Genomic DNA, 17,943 nt, shown 5'->3' with positions numbered 1-17,943 from the left:
GAATTCAAAAAGTACCACCATTTGACATTGCCTTTCAATTTTTCTCCCCCAACCAACAGAACCATCACCAGATTCCAGGCATTTCCATTCCTTCACAGGCATTTGTTGTTGGACAAAAGGCTCGAATTTCGCCTTCATCACCCGTCTTCGCACCGATGCTCGGAAGTTTCAATAAAGACCAGAGTCCAACTCCGAAAAAAAACTAACTTGGTCCTCTGCAACAATCGCCACTTTTTTTCTTGTTGTGCCATCTCTTAGAAGGACGGAATTCGATTGAAACAGACTTCTGTGGGCTAGCAGATTTTGGTAGCACTAATTATCGAAGGCAAACGATGATTTAGGATCGTTTTTTACCGTTGTAGACGGATTTGCACATGCTGCAGGGCACTATCTCATGAGCTCCTCTGCATAAGCATTGTCTAAGGATGTATCAATGAGTGTGAATTTTCCTTTGGGGTCTTGCTTGAACCGGTAACTGAATGCGCTGCAGCGAGCTGATCCGACAGTGTGAGCTCCTGAAATGTCGAAGCGATTAATATCCGTTACAAAGACCGAATGGTTGAAACTAACAGTCTAACATACATTGTTGGCTCATTTCATGACAACTTAAGCTACGTGTCTTTCGTGTTGTCTACCTTTAAATCGCTTTTATAATGCAGATATTAATGACTCAACCTCAATTTTTGTTCGTACTCTTGAAAGTGTCCTTTCAAAGAAGAATTTCCTTGCAACGGATAATTTTTTGGTATGGCCGCCTGTCCGCCAAAGACACAAACAAGAGGAAGTGTGGTTGCGCCTTGTGTGGGATAAACAGACTAATATATCACCGGTTATACCCAAGATTTTGCTCGAGAGGGATATCAAATTGAGGCGAAATGAATCCCTAAAGCTAATTAACAATAACAAAGCCACAAACATCCTAAAACACACTGAAGATATTGTCTTACAAGTCAAAATATCTACTTTCCGATAGAAAAGAAAAGTCGGTACATTTCTTGATCCCATGGGTCAATGTAGCAAACGATTCGCTTACTCCTACAAAAATTAGACACTGAATAAAAGATATTTTACAACAGGCCTAAAAAAAGGGAAAAAAACTCATGAAAAGAACGAGAAAACAGGGCAGAGTGGGGATGTGGGGGATGACAGATGAGGCCAGGCCGACCTGATAGAGCATCGAAGCTTATGCATAAAATTCGAATCAATAAACCTCAACTGAGAGCCTAACGGCATTGATTACCCCAAATATTTTGAAACTGACAAAAGATAGATGCCTGAGAAGCAGTAAAACTGTAGGAGTTTTCATGAATTTTCGTTTTCGCAATCCACAGCATCTTCTTCCAACTCATCCACATCATCAATGGGAATGTCTTCACTGTTCTCTTCAACAGAACCTGCGGAAAGATTTGCAATTAGTTCGAAGCTTGAAAAAGGAAAAGATTTGTTAAATAAAAAAAAACACTCAGCAAAATTTACCACACAACTGACATAAGAAACCCTCACTTTATGAGCCGAGAGAACAAATTTTTACCTCTAGGAGGACTTGGGAGTACTTCGGATGATTGTGACACGTTATCAAGAAGGTAAGGAAGTTCCAGAAACTGCAATAGAGATTCTGTCTGAGGACTCCGAACGTGTCCTGCCAAAAAGAAATTTGTAGTATTGTAGTATGTACATAAAATGTTCTTGTTTTAACAGCATTCTAAATGACGTTGATCCTTACCAGGGAAGGAACCATAAGTGACAGATTGAGAGGGATTGTATGGTGGAACTGTCTGAGTGAATTCAAAGGGTCTGGCCCCTCTTGCTTGTAACTTGCTCCTGACCCACTGACGACATTCTTGTTTGTCAAGACGTACATTCCTACAATATTAACATACACACTCAGTAGCTACTTTACAAGAGACAAACCCTTAAAAGGGTAAAGAGTACGGAAGAGATATAAAGTTTAACTGTCAGATCATTGGTAGCATGCACAATACATTTCGAAAGATGTACACACCAAAGATTTGCACTTCTGGTAGTGAGAGGGAAAATAGAGTTAAACCGCCGAGTTATTTCTAGCCATTCTTCATCGTACTGAATCTCATAAGGGCCCGGTTCTGATTCAATTTCAATAACCTACAATGCCAGAAAAATGTCATATAGAACCATTAACTACCACAATGACCACAGGGAACATCCTATATGCTACTTTCGGAAACACATCAAATACCTGTAGAAATTTACGTCCAGGTTGGCACTTATCAAGAGCAAGAAAGTTCGTCACTGGACCATCTTCCCCATGTTGAACACGAGCAGCAAATTTGCAGTGTAAATGAGCTGAAAACCAATAAGGTGGTTTCAGTTTTTCAAGCAATTGAGCAGCTGGTTTACTTCCAAGCTTTCTTTCTTGAACCTAATGACATTTTAAACGACATAAGTGATTCAAAACATACCAATCTGAACTTACTAACTTAATTTTCGATTCTTGCATTTACCTCCTGCCTAAAATATGGTTTTTGCTGAACAAGTTTCTTCCAGTCCCCACAATCCGTGATACCAACAGGCCAATCATGCGAAAGAAAAATATCAATTGGTTCCTCAACTTGCATGAGTTTGTGGAAATCATACTCACGAACATGATACACGGACCTGATAGTACTATCATTAAAAGGAGGCCTCTCAAAGTGTCCTGCTCAGGAGGGGAAAAAATGAACCCCGTTTAAACTTTTAACACCATATATCAAAATTGCACATACCACAGCTATGCTTACAACTAATTGAAAAACATAAACAGCTATTGTTTTATCAACGAAAGATAAGCAAAGAACTAAACATCCACAACGGTACAAAAGTAAAGCAAATTAACCTTTTAGAAAATTGGGCTGTTTATAAATTCCAGAGAGTCCACCAATCCGAAGGTTTCCGAACTTGACTACACCAGCAAACCCCAAGAAGTAAATATTAGGTGCTGCCCATCCTCCATAATACCTATAAAACAGCATAAACAAGTTAAAAAACCGCAACAAATTATTCATCCAAAGCGGAAATAAAAACGACAGCAAAAACAATTGGAAGAGAATGCCATAAGTTAAAGTTAAAGAAGGGACTCACAGTTCCCACAAGTAATTGGAAGCCTCGTGATTCCCACCGATGAATATGGTCGGGTACGGAGCCACTGCCTCCCCGGAATAATACTTCCAGAATGTGTTCATGCTCCTGAACTTGTGAGGCACATTTAAGCTATCCAAGTCCTTCTCATTCCTCACAGCCTAATTTCACAAAACCAATAGTTTTCCCTCATGATGAATCAAATCCTCTAACTTCATAAACAATTAATACCCCCAACAGAAAGATTGAAAATTTAGGGCAAAGAAGCAAGAGCGGAACTGCAAGTGCCGAAATTTGGGAAATTGAACAATTAATTCAACTAAAAATCGCTAAGTTCAGAAAAAATTGAGTACAGAAAAAATAGAAGATTAAAAATTTAGGGCAAGCAAGCATGAGTGAAGGGGTGATTGGGGAATTGGGAAAGTGAGCGGGGGTACCTGAAAGTCGCCGCAGCAGAGGAGGAGGTCGATGGTGGTGTCGTGAAGCTTTTCGTAGTGTTGGAGGGTTCGGTAGACGTTGTCGAGGTCGCCGTGCATGCAACCTTCGACTGCAATCTTCATTCCGATGCCGGTGATCCTCGAAAGGGAATCAAATACTGGAATGGAGGGAAACCCAAACCCTATACTGCCGTTTAGAGCAGAAGATTGAACTGGTTGCCGCTTTCTTAAGGGTTAAAATTCTTTTTGAATACTGTTTTCAATTTAGCCAATTTAACTATTGTGTTATTAAAACTTAATAATATTTTTTTTAAACAAACGATATTATCAAAAAATTAACAAGTTTAGTTACCGTCGGAATAAAATATTTTGCAACATTGGTTCTGCATGGGTTGTAACACTCTTAGGGCGTGTTTACTAACCCGGAATCGGAATGGAAGTATGGAGTTCGATTCCGATTACGGATCATACCTGTGTTTACTAAAATTGTGAGGAATCAACAGTGCGTGGGACCCACACAAAAAGTGGAATTCAATTCCTGAAATGGGAGGAATTGGACTCCCTGCATCGATGTGGTAATTGAATTCCGGGAGGATGAGGGAATTGGGAATCCATTTGCTCTTCCTATTATGCCCTCCAATCAATCTCCCGTTTAACCCAACAAATTAATCTCACGAGCTTGAAATCTGGTAGGGTGAGGGAATTGGAAATCTGATAGGTTCAGGAGATATGAGGGTCGCATACGAGATCTTGTCCCCGAACACCGGATCGCCGTCATTCAGGAGGCGATGGTCCAGCCGCTTCGATACCGCCAACACGCACGCGTGGACGTAGCTCCGGACGATGACGCCAACATCACGGATGTGCTTCTCGCTCGCCGGCTCATGTTTCTGGGTTTTTTCTTCTGCGGGGAGGGAAGATGAATGCGGCTGGGTTTTTTCTTTTGCGGGGAAGGAAGGTGAGTGCAGCTGGGTTCTTTATTTGGTTATACTAATTAAAGTTTAATTATATTACGAATAATTTAAGTAGTAACAAAATAATGGAAAAAACAAATTAGACCATAAATAATTTTTTATGAAAAAGTGTGTTTTAGTAATTATATTAAATTTAGATATTAAAGTAAATACTTAAATTTATAAAAAAAAATTAACAAAATTATTTTAGTGTGTCTATGAAATAAAAAAGTAATTTAATTTTTCTTACTATTATATACTATATCAAATTTTATTAAAAAAAGTATATAAAATATTTGATTTGGGACAAGGGCATTTTAGTAATCATACTGGTTTATATTCCGATTCTGCTGAATTAGTAAACAGCTTTATGGAATTCTATTCTGATTCCAGACAGTTTTAGTAAACAATTTCAACAGGAATCTGATTCTGATTCCGCCTCATTTCAATTCCTCCTCAATTCAATTCCTCTCAATTTGATTACGGATTAGTAAACGCGCCATTAACGCATACGAAAAAGATAACACGAAATTATAACAATTGTGTTTTCACAAAAATCTTAAACTATTCTTGATTTTTAATCACTTTGGCATTGTTCTACAAAAATCATCATAATATCAAACTTCTTACCATTCGTGCAGGACGTTCTGGAGATATTTTGATTGATGAAGTTGTATTCTGATCAGACCACGCTAATGATGTTATTGATTTGTATATATATAACGATTTCAAGTAGATGATTAACATTGAGGTTATTGAGTACCTGATGTTTTGTTATACGTAGAAGGAATTTGAATGATTTTGATTCTTAAATCCTATGCGTTTATTAAAACATAGAGTATGAAACTCATTTCACTTTTTTTGTTTTATTAACAAGTAGAATCGGAAAAATGTGAGTAAGCATGAATTTTTTTATGGAAAGATACATGTAGAGTTGAGGAACAAATAAATCAATTGATAGTCGACTCGGGCGTAATCAAATTGACTAGAACGTTTCTTCTACGTTCAAATTCTTGTAATTCATCATCTGCAATTTGAAGTGGGACTTTGAAAAAGAAGGCAACCAGTCAGTGTAAAATTGCTTTTCTATCCATCGGGAATAAACAAACACCAACCCACCCACCAATTCTCGTTTTCAAATTGTGAGCAGTCATCATTCATCAACCTAATCCGTACCTCCATTTCCACTTAACCAAAAGGAACAAGGAAGAAGAAAAGCTCCTGGTTGGGCCCACCAGAACCAGCAGAAAAAGGAGAGGAGGAACGAACACCGCCGCGCTGTACCGCCGAGGACTCGGTACCGCCGAGGACGTGCGGAGGGAGAGAAACGACAAAAAAAATGAGGGAGAGGAAAAAGGGAAATGGCCCATACAGGTCTCGAACCTGTGACCTTCGCGTTATTAGCACGACGCTCTAACCAGCTGAGCTAATAGGCCAGTTGATGATATCGTAAATTTGTTCATTGTTTACATAAATCCAAAAAATTTCAAGCCCAATAAACTTTTCCTTGTAAATTTACAATGAGTTCCTTTTATATCCATATTATTTGCAACTACATAGTAACGGTATCCCGAGCTCATCGAGGAGATAAAAGTAGTGTTTGAAAGTATATGGGTTGCCACATTCGATTTTCTGTTTATCACATAAGGAGTAAATTGGTGTTGAAGTTCACTGACCTAGTCATCTCCAGTCACCTCTCACAAAAGCATGAGCCTCGTGTATTATGGTTCCACTTCCACTCGATGACCTCAAGTGATCTACAATCAATTAATTCCACTCAGTATAAGAGTTGTCTTACTCAGTTAAACATGCCTAATATCTTTTCACACACTTGAAATAGGGTTTGTTTTACTATTGTAAATGATGTTTAGTACCTAAGGGGGAAATGTGTACGTGTGAAACTTAATCAGTCTTAGCACTATTTCTTGTTGACTGACCAAACTCCAAACATTATGTGGCTAACATAAGTGCAACAAGCACATAAGCAACCCCCAATACAGTTTCACTCTCTCACTCCTCTCTCTCTCTCTCTCTCTCTCTCTCTAGACTCACATATTCACATGGCTTTATTTCCTCCTTGGCCTTCCCCCTCTTCCTTTTATTTCCATGTCACCATCTTGTTTCCTCCCCAACTCAATCAAACATGGCTTTGTTCCACCCCCTCTTCTCCCATTCCACCTCCCTCCACCTCCCCCAAACCCCCAAGAAACCACAGCCGCTCAAACTCCTCTTATCTCTCTCCCCACCAACCCATCCCCGACCCTTCATTCCTTCCAGAAAGATGAGCTTCAGCAGCATCAAGTGTGCTGCAGTTGCAGACACCAAACCTCCTCCTGCCGCTTCTCCGCCACTTGATGAGGATCAGGAGGATCACAAGGTACTGGTGGGTCCAACCACCGAGGCGGAGAGGAGGGGAGAGAGGGTAGCGGCGGATTATGATTGGACGGAGGAATGGTACCCTCTGTACCTCACCCAGGACATTCCGGAAGATGCTCCTCTGGGTCTCACGGTGTTTGATAAGCAGCTTGTGCTCTATAGGGACGGCAATGGAGAGCTCCAGTGCTACCAGGATCGCTGCCCCCACAGGTAACTGTGTCTTTTGATTCTAGATTCTTCTAGATATTTGAAGTTCAAGTGGCTAATTTAGAGTCCAAAATAGTTGTTAGTGTTGTATTAACTTACTAACTGGTTAAGTTCGGAGAGCTAGTGTGCATGTTTATGTTGTAACGTTTTTTCATTTAAATGTTTAAAAGTCGTTAGCGTTGTAATATCTTACTAACTAGTCATGACTTGTGAATCATGACAATCCACTCTTAGCTAGGTTGGCGAAACTATCGGAAGGGCAGCTGATTGATGGAAGGTTGGAATGTTTGTATCATGGTTGGCAATTTGAAGGCCAAGGAAAATGTGTAAAGATTCCTCAGGTCTGTGTCTCTCGCCTTTTGTTCACGCACTAACAAGGACGAGATGCTACTGTGAATCTGATAGTATCTCGAGCTAATTACGCACTGTTTTTTTGAGAAAATAAAAAAACATGGCAATTCGTGATTATCTGGGATACCTTCGTAGTGATAGAGACTCTTGAATCAGTGTCTGTTAACTATGTTGAATGCCTAATTATGTTTTTGTACTACAGCTTCCAACAGATGCGAAAATTCCGAAATCAGCTTGCGCGAAAACATACGAGGTGAGGGACTCACAAGGGGTTGTGTGGGTTTGGATGTCTCACAAGACACCACCAAACCCGGCTAAGATTCCATGGTTTGAGAACTTCGCTCGGCCGGGGTTTCAAGACACTTCAACGACTCATGAGCTCCCTTATGATCACTCCATACTTCTGGAGAATCTCATGGATCCTGCCCATGTTCCAATCTCACATGACAGGACGGATTGGAGTGCGAAAAGGGAAGATGCTCAACCATTGTGTTTTGAGGTCACCGAACGAACTGATCGAGGATTCGCAGGCTGGTGGGGCAAGGCAACTGATCCATCGGCGAAAAGCTTCTTGAGGTTTGAGGCACCATGTTCTCTTCAAAACAACAGGGAAATTGTTGATGAAAAAACTGGGGAAAAACACTACTTTTCGGGTCTATTTCTTTGCAGACCAACTGGACAAGGGAAGTCTATGCTCATTGTGAGATTTGGTGGAACAAAAAGGTCCCCGGTCGCGAAACTGTTTCCGAAATGGTACTTTCATCAGAATGCAGGCAAGGTTTTCGAGCAAGATATGGGATTTCTTTCGTCGCAGAACGAGATACTCATGAAGGAAAAAGTACCCACCAAAGAGCTGTACCTTAACCTGAAATCTTCAGATACTTGGGTGGCTGAATATCGAAAATGGATGGACAAAGTAGGGCATGGAATGCCTTACCATTTCGGACACAGCACAATCACGTTGCCCAAAGAACCGGCTGTTGTGGAACACGCACCAGCCGGACTTGTAGCCGGCGCTTCTGCATCTTTCCCGGCAAAGGGAGGCATTGGATCCATGCACGCTCCAAACTTGGCCAACCGGTATTTCCGGCACGTGGTTCACTGCAAAATCTGCAGCGGCGTTGTCAAAGCTTTCCAAGCATGGCAAAAGGGCCTCACTGCTGTTGCTGTTGCATTTGCTGCATTGGCAATTCTTGTCTCAGGCAGGCAGTGGAAGGCCATTCTATTAGTCTCAGCAGCAATCAGCTCTGCTGGGGTTTATGCATGCTCGTACGCGGTGGCATTGAACACAACAAACTTCATAAGGACGCATAGGAGATTGTGAGCTGCCGGGAAGACGATTTGAAATTATAAATTTGTACTTTTTATACGTTTGGATTCTCATTGGAAGCTTAAGATCCAACCCTTGTTGTGGCTTTCTCAAAACTATCATGGCCGAGTGGCCTAACTCGCATCTGCGTTATCAGATAGTTTCGTTATCTTGTATACCTTGCTTGCAAAATATACAGTATATACTCACACCCATTTTTCACTAGTTAAAGAAAAACGTTTTTAAAACCGAAACTCTTGCAGCACCGATCAAAACTCCCTGCGCATACAACTCATGTATTTTGAACCGACTCTTTAATCATCATACAACTTATTCATTCCATATGCAAAAAAATGATACAGGAGGAGGACGCCTACAACCTGGTAATCACTAATGCTAATCGCTTAATGGACCACCATAATACTAGTATATTTGATATCAAACCCATGTGGACAATGCCTGATTTTCTCGTCGAAATGATCTTCAAGCTGTGGTGTCGGTCGTGTATGGCATGGAAAACGAATGGTGTGTGAACTGGCTCACCTCAGATGTTTTGTGCAGATGGGGCAAAGTACTCGGAATCCTTGACGGTCCAACCGAAAAATCAGTGCCAATACTTTAAGTTTGGGTTGAAACATCAAATTCGACCTTCTCGAGTGTCTAGATCAAGCAAACAGTTCAAGTTTACTCATTGGAAAAGAAAACCAACAAGAATTTCTACATAATAACATACAATTTATGAAATCCTAGGAGTAAAACTATACAAATTAAGAGAACTCAACAGGGGATTACTCAATGAGGCTTCCAAGAGCCTTTCTTTGTGAATTTTGGGTCCATGAAAAACATAGAACCAAGGCAAAAAGAAGGCATGGAAAGCAGGCATTTACTGCTCAAACATTAAAAGTTTAAAACTACCTGAAGGGATTGCTTCAAAACCTCGTACAACTTTTGGTCACATTTTCTTTTTGAATCAAGTTCATCATGCTCCTTCAGCAGTTCTTCAAACAGGTTCTCTCTGCATAATTAGCGTGAGCAAATCACCCTCGAAGTTCCAATCAACAATATGCAGCAAAACCAACAGAAACACATTCATGCAGGATATCGAGTAATTCACAGAAGTCATGCCGGTAATGCAGTGCTTTTATTTGTGTTACAAATGTAGTCCGTGTCTTTCACATAGTCATAATAAAGACTAAAAATGTCGTATGATGGCCTGAAAAAGGACTGTATTCCCGCTTTTCAACAACAGCATACGTCACATACCTGTACAGTTTTTGAATAAAGCCCGTTTGAAGGTTTTTTATCGTAGAGTTGACCTATGCCACAGTAAGAACGATACATGTTAATGTACTTCATAGTAACCGTAATATAATTATTAACATATTGAAAAGAAAAAAAAAAGAAAATAGGTATACCAGAAAGTGCATTATAGCTTTTGGAACTAGGTCTTGAATGTTCTTTCTGACAATGTCATAATAGGATTTCAACAGTGATTTGGTTACAATAATTTCCGCTGCTTCATTTTCTGTCGTTTCAACTGGCCTTAAGATGGATGGTGGCTGAAATCAGCGAGGACAGAGGGAAAAACAAAGGGGTCACATTTAAATTCTAAAATGAATAAGTAGATAATAAGTTGTAAAGAAATAAAATTCTGTGAACCACAGATGTACCTCTCTCAAATTGATTGTGGAGGGCATTGACTCTGAATGACGTTGTTCACCAAAAGGTGTACCAGACTGTGCAGCTGATGTCCTATTCCCAAATACAGATGGAATACCCCAAGTCTTCGTAGAACCTGTTAACAAAATTCATTGAACTTAGCAATGGCAGATTAATAGATATACATACCATCACATACACATACACACACACACATACGCACAAGAAACATGTTAACAAAATCAAGCAGTTTCAATATCCCGAAGGTAGCAGAATGCTTGGATATAGTAGATATGAGTTTACCAGAAGATACAGGATTCTCTTTATTCAGCTGAGGACGACTTCCCTGCCAAACAAAAAAACTATATTAAGATCGAAGGCATCCTATGAAAGAAAAAAGATAGCCAAAAGTAGTAAGGCCCTCCAAACTAGCTTTCACAAATCTAAGTTTACCCCCATTAACTTGGATTCGCAAATTAACTTTTAGCCAACTTGAAAACTGATTTAAAAGGAAAACACTGCTCGTAACCAGAGTTTTCTTCACAAACAATCCAAATCTGATAAATTTCAGGGTAGAGAAGGAACTAGAATACGGCATATTTTCTTGTGCTAAAAAACTAAAGAGGAGCAGATCTTTTCTTCATTCTAGCACTATGTGGTCGCCCCAGCTTTTGTCTCTACCAGGTTCAACAACCTCAGCCCCTTCCAATATCACACTTGCCCCATTAGCTAGGTTAATGGAAATTGAACACCAAAAAGTAGCTAGGCTAAAGGAAGATCATAAAAATTCAGGTCATAGGGCCCCAAAGAGTAAGCGAGGACCTCCAATTTCTTAGAGGCCGCACTTTGTCCTGCTTGGACTATGAAATCTTCGCTCCTATTGGTTCTGGGGATTTTCCCCACCTTTTGTCTTTCCCTTCTCTTTTTGTTTGGAATACCCAGTTTCACTCCTGTAATATTGTCAACTAAAACTGAACAGCATACTTGGTAAGGTAAAATTCCATTCATAACTGTCTTAGCCTGAACAGTTATAGATGTCTGGCCTTCAACATCCGTAACACCATGAAACATACAAGAACAACTTTGAGGTAAACCAGATAATTGACAAACCCTTTTATATGAGATCTAATGATGATTGGGTTGAATAATAGTGCAAAGACAATAAAGAATAAATTGTGTTACCCTAAAAGAAGGAATATAGCATGCAACCACTCTAAATCTATTGATATGAACTTGATGATAGAGATTGTTTATACCATATTTAGTGCCTCGTATTTAGACCTCGTATAAATACTCGGGGGACTTAAATGTAATTATGTAATAAAGGAAGGGGCAAATATGTAATTAGGGAAGGAGCCCTTATTCTATAAAAGGGCCTCCTCACCCTCACAAAGGGGGGGTCTCTCCTCATCCCTCTCAAAGCTCTCACTCTCAGAGCTCTCTCTCCCTCACTTCTTAGAGAAATATAATACAATCAGTGTGGACGTAGCCCAAACCTTGGGGTTAACCATGATACATCTTGTGTCATTTACATTACTTGCAGATTCACGGTCGGATTTACGTTGGTCCAAGACCTCCGGTTTTGTGCATCAACAGAGATCATACAAAAAGTTCTCTCAATGAGAATGAAGAACCAAATCCCAATAACTTTTTCCTTTCTCAAAATAAGAACGAAAAATACACTAAACAGAAATCTCCATAGACTGTCAATAAAAAATAAAGCCACCACTGTATATTTTCCTTTTCTGATCTCTCAGATCATATCAAACCGAGATTTCAAATTCATAATTGACTTTGGGTAATATGAAGGGACTTCTGTAATAAAAATAAAACATAGGACTGCAAGATTAAAGAAACTGAAAGTTCATGACAATATATTTGCTATGAATCCAACACATGATCAGGATTCAGGACTGCTTCATCATGTCTAAAATTATCATTCACCAATGTTGTAGAAGATACCTGTTGTGCTTTCAACTCTTGCATAGCAAGCTCAGAAGCTTTCTTCCCACCTATAAAACATGGATGCGATGTGTTTATACAATCCACCTGAATGAAAGAAAGTTGGGCAATCAGCATTTGAGTAAATGTGAAAGAGATAAAACCATAGCATGTAAATCTGAGCAATTACTTAAAAGAAAACATATATTATCAGTGAAGAGATAAGTACTGAGCACAATTTTGTGTGATATGACCAACAGATCTAAGAATTGGCCATTTTCATTTCAAGAGTGTCACGTTGAATTGAACACACCATTGGTAGTAAGAACCACCCAAAAGCGAAATTAAGGGTTGAGAAAAATATAGGATACCATACACTGCAGAGTTGAAAATTTACTGTACTGCCAAAATGTTAGAATCACAATTTTTTCAAAGGGTTGAGGAAGGTGCCTTTTTTTGTTTTACCAGTTACTATTGCCAACTCAATTTGATTAGATTTTAGAATATTCCGGTATTTTAACACTATTTTGAGAGTCCATGAAATCATTTTAACAAAAGCTGTACATACATGTCAGCCTTGATTTAAATTTTTAGTGAATAAACTTTAGTTTTAATTTAACAAGGTTAACAAAGACATACCTCCATCTCAATAAGATTTTCTATCATTCTCTGAGCAGGCTTTACACCTTCCCGCAAAAAGTTGATCATGATTTCATCCATATGCTTTCTCAAAACTGGAAACCTTTGCAACTCAATAACCGCGCAATCGTGGCTTATCTGCAGGGGAAATTATATCTTCCTGATTATACTTACACCTCAGGATTCATGGACATACTATAAGAATTCCATAAGCACCACAGGTGCATAAATCATATCTCACCTTAACTAGTTCATCGTAAACAAAACGCAGACACTGACAGCTTGGGTCTAGCAATCGAGCAATTTGTCTTCTTACTAAAATTTCAAATGGGACCTAACAATAATTCAAAAACATATCAGGCAATGCTGAGTAGAACCAAAGGCATCGGCGTTATACTAGGGAAAATGCAAAACTACAGCATGTAATCATCATTATACTCACCTCAGGCACAAATAGAGCATTTTTTGCACCAGAAGCATTTTGAATAGCCGTTCGAATATCATCATCAGTTAGATCGTCGGAGGGGTCCACACCCTACAATTCCTGAGAGTTAGTATAGCCAATCTGATGGTACATGTCTTACACTGGAACATTAGTTCTACAACTCGGTGCCTTGAAAATGTTATACATAAGACTATGGTTTTCTTCAAGACAAATTTCACGGTATGCTGACACCAAACAAATATGCAGAAGACAGCAACTGACGACATAGTAGTCTATGGTTTTAGATTAAAACGTACCAAAAGGACGAAAGCAAGATAAACAATTAACAAAGGTCATTAAAGAAATTGCATGTTTAGAAAAAATTATAGTGCATTGTACCTCCAAGCTTTTTACAAAAATTGACTGGAGAATGTAGTGGATCCTGGCTCCTCCTGACAATTCTTTTGTTGACATCTCCTGACTTTTTCCCTCCACCATGGCAGCATAAGCTGTCCATTAGTGAAACAGAGAGAGAGAGAGAGAGAGAGAGAGAGGGAGAGAGAAGGAACATTAACAGCATCAGTGAAAACAGCTAAGATGAAAATAACGACAAACAAGGTAGTACTTGAACAGCATGCTCTATTAGTATAAATGTCCTAAAAACAAGTTGCTTAGAATCATAAAAACCATGATTACAAAAATTAAAGAAGACTACAAGACTTTAGAGAAAGGCTTTCCACATGGTTAAGTCCATTTGACATCATTGTTATTTTCCACAAACGCATAGTTTCTCAGGTCAGTAAAGTTCATATGATAAGGTAAGCGGTAATATTAACTTAGTCTGAGAGAAAAAAAAAATTAGAGAAATCAAGTTTACAGTATTTCTCACTCATGCAAATTGGATTGGGTGGATTTCCTTCCAGCTCTACTGCACCCCAACCCCATTGCAGGAATTTCTTTCACTATCACACGCTTCATAACCAGTCACAGAAACGCCTGATAGCTTTCACTACTAAATCCTCTTCGAGAAGTGGGCTAATGTAATACAATACTCTCTCTCTATGACAAATACAAATCCAATTCTTGGGAAAAAACAGCACTAACAAATCTAAGAAAGATAAATTAAGTGGTCCTTTGAGGAATATCATACATGATTCCAAGTCATGCAGGCAAGTAAAAGATTGACATTTAACAAATAACACAGATCGAAATCTCACCTTCACAATATTTTGTCAAAATGTTCAACAAAATCATTCCCTGATCCATCTGGTTCAGGACAAGTGACAAAAAATGGTTAGAAACAACTAAAATGTGAAGAGTATATTATCTATTCCAATAACAAGAGAAAGGAAGAGGGGTAAGTTTTTTAATGTGAATGCATCTGTCTATGCACTTCGCTATGTGCAGCAGCAATTTCAAGTTTTCAAACCAATAACAACAAAATCCCAATTACTTACTAAGATCAAAAGTACAAGTCTTCCATCATGGTGCACAGTCAACACTATCTAGCAAAATATCTTTATAGACTGGTCATGAATAAAAATAAAAATAAAAAAGAAGAGGACAAGGGTCCTGCCAATGTGATTAAGAAAAAATGATGACGCAAATGCGCATTGGACTTGGACATAGTGTTTGGATGTGAATGCAACAATTCAACAGTATGTAATTTGGATGTGAATGCAACAATTCAACAGTATGTAGGGAACAGTTGTTTTCTAACTCTCTGCATGCATTAAATGCAGTAGAAAACACCAGCAGCTCATAAGTTGTTTTGCAACTCACTTTAGATTCTAAAGGTAGCCCATATGCTTGCAATTCTTTCAAAACAGAAACCATTTGAGAATTCAACCGAGCCTTCAAATCAGGGAGAACCCTTCTGATATGCTGCTCCAGAATCTAACACAGAAATCGACCATGACAACAGTGCAAAAACAAATAGAGTACGCAATAATATATAAAAAAATGATACATAACCACCTAAGAATTTCATTTCCCGTTAGTATAACTTTGTTATGCCTTTGGTTCATACCAACCTGATTCAACTTCCTTGCTAACTGGGGCATGCCGCAATGATCCAAGAGTTTACTATATACCTTTAACATGTAATAAAGATGTTAAGTGCCAACACAAACAATTATCATTTTTCTCTAAATACAAAGAAAGCGAACAGTACAAGGTGCCTATTGAAGAATTTCTCCTCGTAAGCAAGGGCAGCAGCAATCCCACAGTTTCTATTGATGTCCTGTGTCACAAGAATAACACTTAAGTAATAGAGCCTGAACGCTGCACCCACATTTTCTTTTGTAAGAGTAAAACTTGGCAATGTACTAAACAAAACAAATGGATGCTACAAAGAAGCTATTTGAACAATTCATACCTCCTGGCTACGATTCACAACACCAACATAACCGAGCTGCAGCGGAATAATTTTCCCAAGCAAAAAGTCAAGAGCATCGGTGCCCCTGTCCATTATATCAAGCTACAGATAGAACAATATTGTCATATTATGCAACAACTGAGGCATCTAATAAACCGGAGTCTTAAGAGGAGATCACAAACCTTGGTGATCACACCGATTGTTCGAAAACCTGTTAATACATTTGCGTCAGTACACTATGCATTCGATGTAAAAGTCGAATTCATAAGTAAAAGTGCAGGTACCAGTCGCGTCAGCTTCTCTAGCCATCTGTAGTGCATCGGAGGTTGCCAAATCCGAATTCGCAGGACTAACCGCTAATATAATACAGTTTTGCTGGATAATATAGCCCATAATCATCTTCCTAACCATTGCTTCTATGTCTCTTGGTTGATCTCCCACCGGAACTTTCGTGATTCCAGGCAAATCAACCAGAGTCATATTAAGCACATTCGGAGAGATAATCTTCAGCCGGATTTGCTTATCCGAAACCCTTTTGTTCAATCCGGCCTCCCTATCCGTCTCCGCCTGCGCTGACAAAACAATGGTCAATTTATCACAAGCCAGTAAACTAGAAGCAGCATTGATGAAGAAGAAGCTCAATCCGTACCTGAATTTCGTGGCGGATTGCGGAGAAGTCGTAGAAGCGTTTTCCGGGCAAGTGGCGGAACTCGCCCCATTCGGTGTGTTCATCACCGGGCACCGCCGCGCGATTCTCGAGCATCAGCACGAGCGGCCGCCGAGTGCAGATGTCACGGCCGCGGGGGAGGAAGTCGCGGCCAACGAGGGCTTCGAGGACGCTCGATTTCCCGCTGCTCTGGCTTCCCACGACCGCCACTTGAGGCAGCGAAATCTGCGGCCTATCGCTGCCCACCGGCGCGAGAATGTCCTGGAGCTTGTTGATCATCGGAATTAGCGACGAGCCAAACGTCATTGAAGGTCTTGGAGTGGTCGCCGAGGAGTGGACTTCCATAGCTTTTTCTCCCATAGTGTGATTTAGAGAGAGAAAACTTACACTGTGATTACTGAGAGTAAGGTAGAGAGAGTGAGTGAGAGAGAGAGAGAGGGTTTTGAAGGTGGAGGTTTAAAGCGTGTGCCACAGTTTAGCTAGTGTTTCTTGGAGGAGAAGGAAGCAGAAACTGGAGGGGTCTGTATCTGTTTCTTCAAGAAAAAAGGTGGGAATCTTTTTGGTTGTTTGGGTTTAGATGAGCATGTGGGCCGTTGCATCTTGATCCGACCGTTGGAAATAACGGACCAGTACACGGAACAAATCCCACTGGTTATTCCTTTGCACACCAAGAAATTTCAAGCATCTAATACCACGCATAGTCAAGTAAAGCTTTCTGATATATTTCATATATTTTTATTGCTTTTGTTATCCTTAAAGCATCTAATGCCATGGTATAATTTCATTTGTATCCTTAAAAAACTTTTGTAGGCTTTGAATTTGAATGTACGCGGTGACCACTGGAGATGAAGAGAGGAAGCCAACTTATTGTTATTGCAGAAGCAGCTATGCCATGCATAGAGATTGCAGAAAGCCAACTTACAGTTATCTTGGACATTCTTGAGTCTGCATTACCAAAGGCTTAATTGAAAATTTTGCTTCTATCGTAAAGTACAAGAGATTGTAGGCAAAGTTATTGAGTTAGATAGTTTTGGATCCGGTTGGTTTCTGCAAAACGAATTTTTTGTGTGTGATTTTGAATCTACATATTCTGTGCTTATTAATTTTGAATTTGCAGAAAAGTTGCGCTTGTAATGTAAGCATGTGTTGGCATGAAATCTCATTTTCCAACCAAGGCACTCTTACTTTTGTCTTAGCATCAAAACCTGATATAAAACAGAGCAATGTAAAATGCTTATCAGAAACAAAGGCATCTTAAAAGCAGATGGGAGGGGGCGGGAAATGCAGCATAAAAAGTCTGGAAAATTGAGCTTTAAAGATGCTTTGGAGCTGTAGGTGAGGTGGCAGAATCTGGAGCATTAAATTAATTTGTCATGAAACCAATGGCTGAAAAATAAGAGGGGATGGAGGGGGACGGAAAGTAGGATGAGAGACAATCTTGGTCCTTTTTACTCTGGTTTGAATGAAATCCAAACCCCACCGCATCAAGTTCAAGTGTCAAATGGCATGA

The 17,943-nt window shown here is 39.6% G+C and overlaps 3 protein-coding genes and 1 non-coding gene across 5 annotated transcripts; 1 reads left to right on the top strand and 3 right to left on the bottom strand.

The window, feature by feature from the left end:
- Positions 1-938: 938 nt before the first annotated feature.
- Positions 939-3,784, bottom strand: LOC103442404 (lariat debranching enzyme). Its single transcript, XM_008381190.4, has 9 exons — positions 3,531-3,784; positions 3,097-3,254; positions 2,852-2,973; positions 2,481-2,674; positions 2,216-2,398; positions 2,003-2,121; positions 1,724-1,863; positions 1,532-1,639; positions 939-1,394 (listed from the first exon to the last, which is right to left on the bottom strand). Exons 1-9 carry the CDS (start codon positions 3,651-3,653, stop codon positions 1,303-1,305), a joined length of 1,239 nt encoding a protein of 412 aa, XP_008379412.1. The 5' UTR covers positions 3,654-3,784; the 3' UTR covers positions 939-1,302.
- A 2,061-nt stretch (positions 3,785-5,845) lies between these two features.
- On the bottom strand, positions 5,846-5,919 carry TRNAI-AAU (transfer RNA isoleucine (anticodon AAU)). The gene has a single exon. It is a non-coding gene; the product is annotated as a tRNA-Ile (tRNA).
- Positions 5,920-6,476: 557 nt separating this feature from the next.
- Positions 6,477-8,902, top strand: LOC103442385 (protein TIC 55, chloroplastic-like). 2 transcript variants are annotated; one of them, XM_070813125.1, is made up of 3 exons: positions 6,477-7,069; positions 7,301-7,407; positions 7,620-8,902. In XM_070813125.1, the coding sequence occupies exons 1-3, from the start codon at positions 6,919-6,921 to the stop codon at positions 8,739-8,741; spliced, it is 1,380 nt and encodes a 459-aa protein (XP_070669226.1). In that variant the 5' UTR covers positions 6,477-6,918; the 3' UTR covers positions 8,742-8,902. The 2 variants fall into 2 exon arrangements, with proteins under 2 accessions (XP_070669226.1, XP_008379390.1); XM_008381168.4 differs by having other exon boundaries at positions 6,488-7,069; positions 7,305-7,407.
- A 104-nt stretch (positions 8,903-9,006) lies between these two features.
- Positions 9,007-17,660, bottom strand: LOC103442395 (dynamin-related protein 3A-like). The gene is made up of 19 exons (XM_008381180.4): positions 16,416-17,660; positions 16,051-16,333; positions 15,949-15,977; positions 15,767-15,868; positions 15,563-15,631; positions 15,423-15,482; positions 15,172-15,285; positions 14,607-14,655; positions 13,789-13,898; positions 13,408-13,500; positions 13,207-13,299; positions 12,966-13,103; positions 12,348-12,434; positions 10,689-10,731; positions 10,397-10,521; positions 10,142-10,285; positions 9,990-10,042; positions 9,642-9,741; positions 9,007-9,386 (listed from the first exon to the last, which is right to left on the bottom strand). The coding sequence occupies exons 1-19, from the start codon at positions 16,791-16,793 to the stop codon at positions 9,345-9,347; spliced, it is 2,112 nt and encodes a 703-aa protein (XP_008379402.1). The 5' UTR covers positions 16,794-17,660; the 3' UTR covers positions 9,007-9,344.
- Positions 17,661-17,943: the final 283 nt, after the last annotated feature.

The sequence above is a fragment of the Malus domestica genome, chromosome 15, assembly GCF_042453785.1.
Source record: "Malus domestica chromosome 15, GDT2T_hap1".
NCBI lineage: Eukaryota > Viridiplantae > Streptophyta > Magnoliopsida > Rosales > Rosaceae > Malus > Malus domestica.
This window is presented reverse-complemented; position numbering and strand designations above follow the sequence as displayed.

What these genes read in the sequence shown, in the direction of transcription:
- LOC103442404 (XM_008381190.4), bottom strand. Translation starts at nt 3,653, where the DNA reads ATGAAGATTGCAGTCGAAGGTTGCATGCACGGCGACCTCGACAACGTC. An exon ending in AACCATATTTTAGGCAGGAG is followed by an intron (nt 2,399 to 2,480) that starts GTAAATGCAAGA and finishes AAATGTCATTAG; the next exon opens with GTTCAAGAAAGAAAGCTTGG. An exon ending in ACCAGAAGTGCAAATCTTTG is followed by an intron (nt 1,864 to 2,002) that starts GTGTGTACATCT and finishes TTAATATTGTAG; the next exon opens with GAATGTACGTCTTGACAAAC.
- LOC103442385 (XM_008381168.4), top strand. Translation starts at nt 6,627, where the DNA reads ATGGCTTTGTTCCACCCCCTCTTCTCCCATTCCACCTCCCTCCACCTC. An exon ending in CAGGATCGCTGCCCCCACAG is followed by an intron (nt 7,070 to 7,304) that starts GTAACTGTGTCT and finishes ACTCTTAGCTAG; the next exon opens with GTTGGCGAAACTATCGGAAG. An exon ending in AATGTGTAAAGATTCCTCAG is followed by an intron (nt 7,408 to 7,619) that starts GTCTGTGTCTCT and finishes TTTGTACTACAG; the next exon opens with CTTCCAACAGATGCGAAAAT.
- LOC103442395 (XM_008381180.4), bottom strand. Translation starts at nt 16,793, where the DNA reads ATGGGAGAAAAAGCTATGGAAGTCCACTCCTCGGCGACCACTCCAAGA. An exon ending in AAAATCTTATTGAGATGGAG is followed by an intron (nt 12,435 to 12,965) that starts GTATGTCTTTGT and finishes TCTTTCATTCAG; the next exon opens with GTGGATTGTATAAACACATC. An exon ending in TTTATTCAAAAACTGTACAG is followed by an intron (nt 9,742 to 9,989) that starts GTATGTGACGTA and finishes CTAATTATGCAG; the next exon opens with AGAGAACCTGTTTGAAGAAC.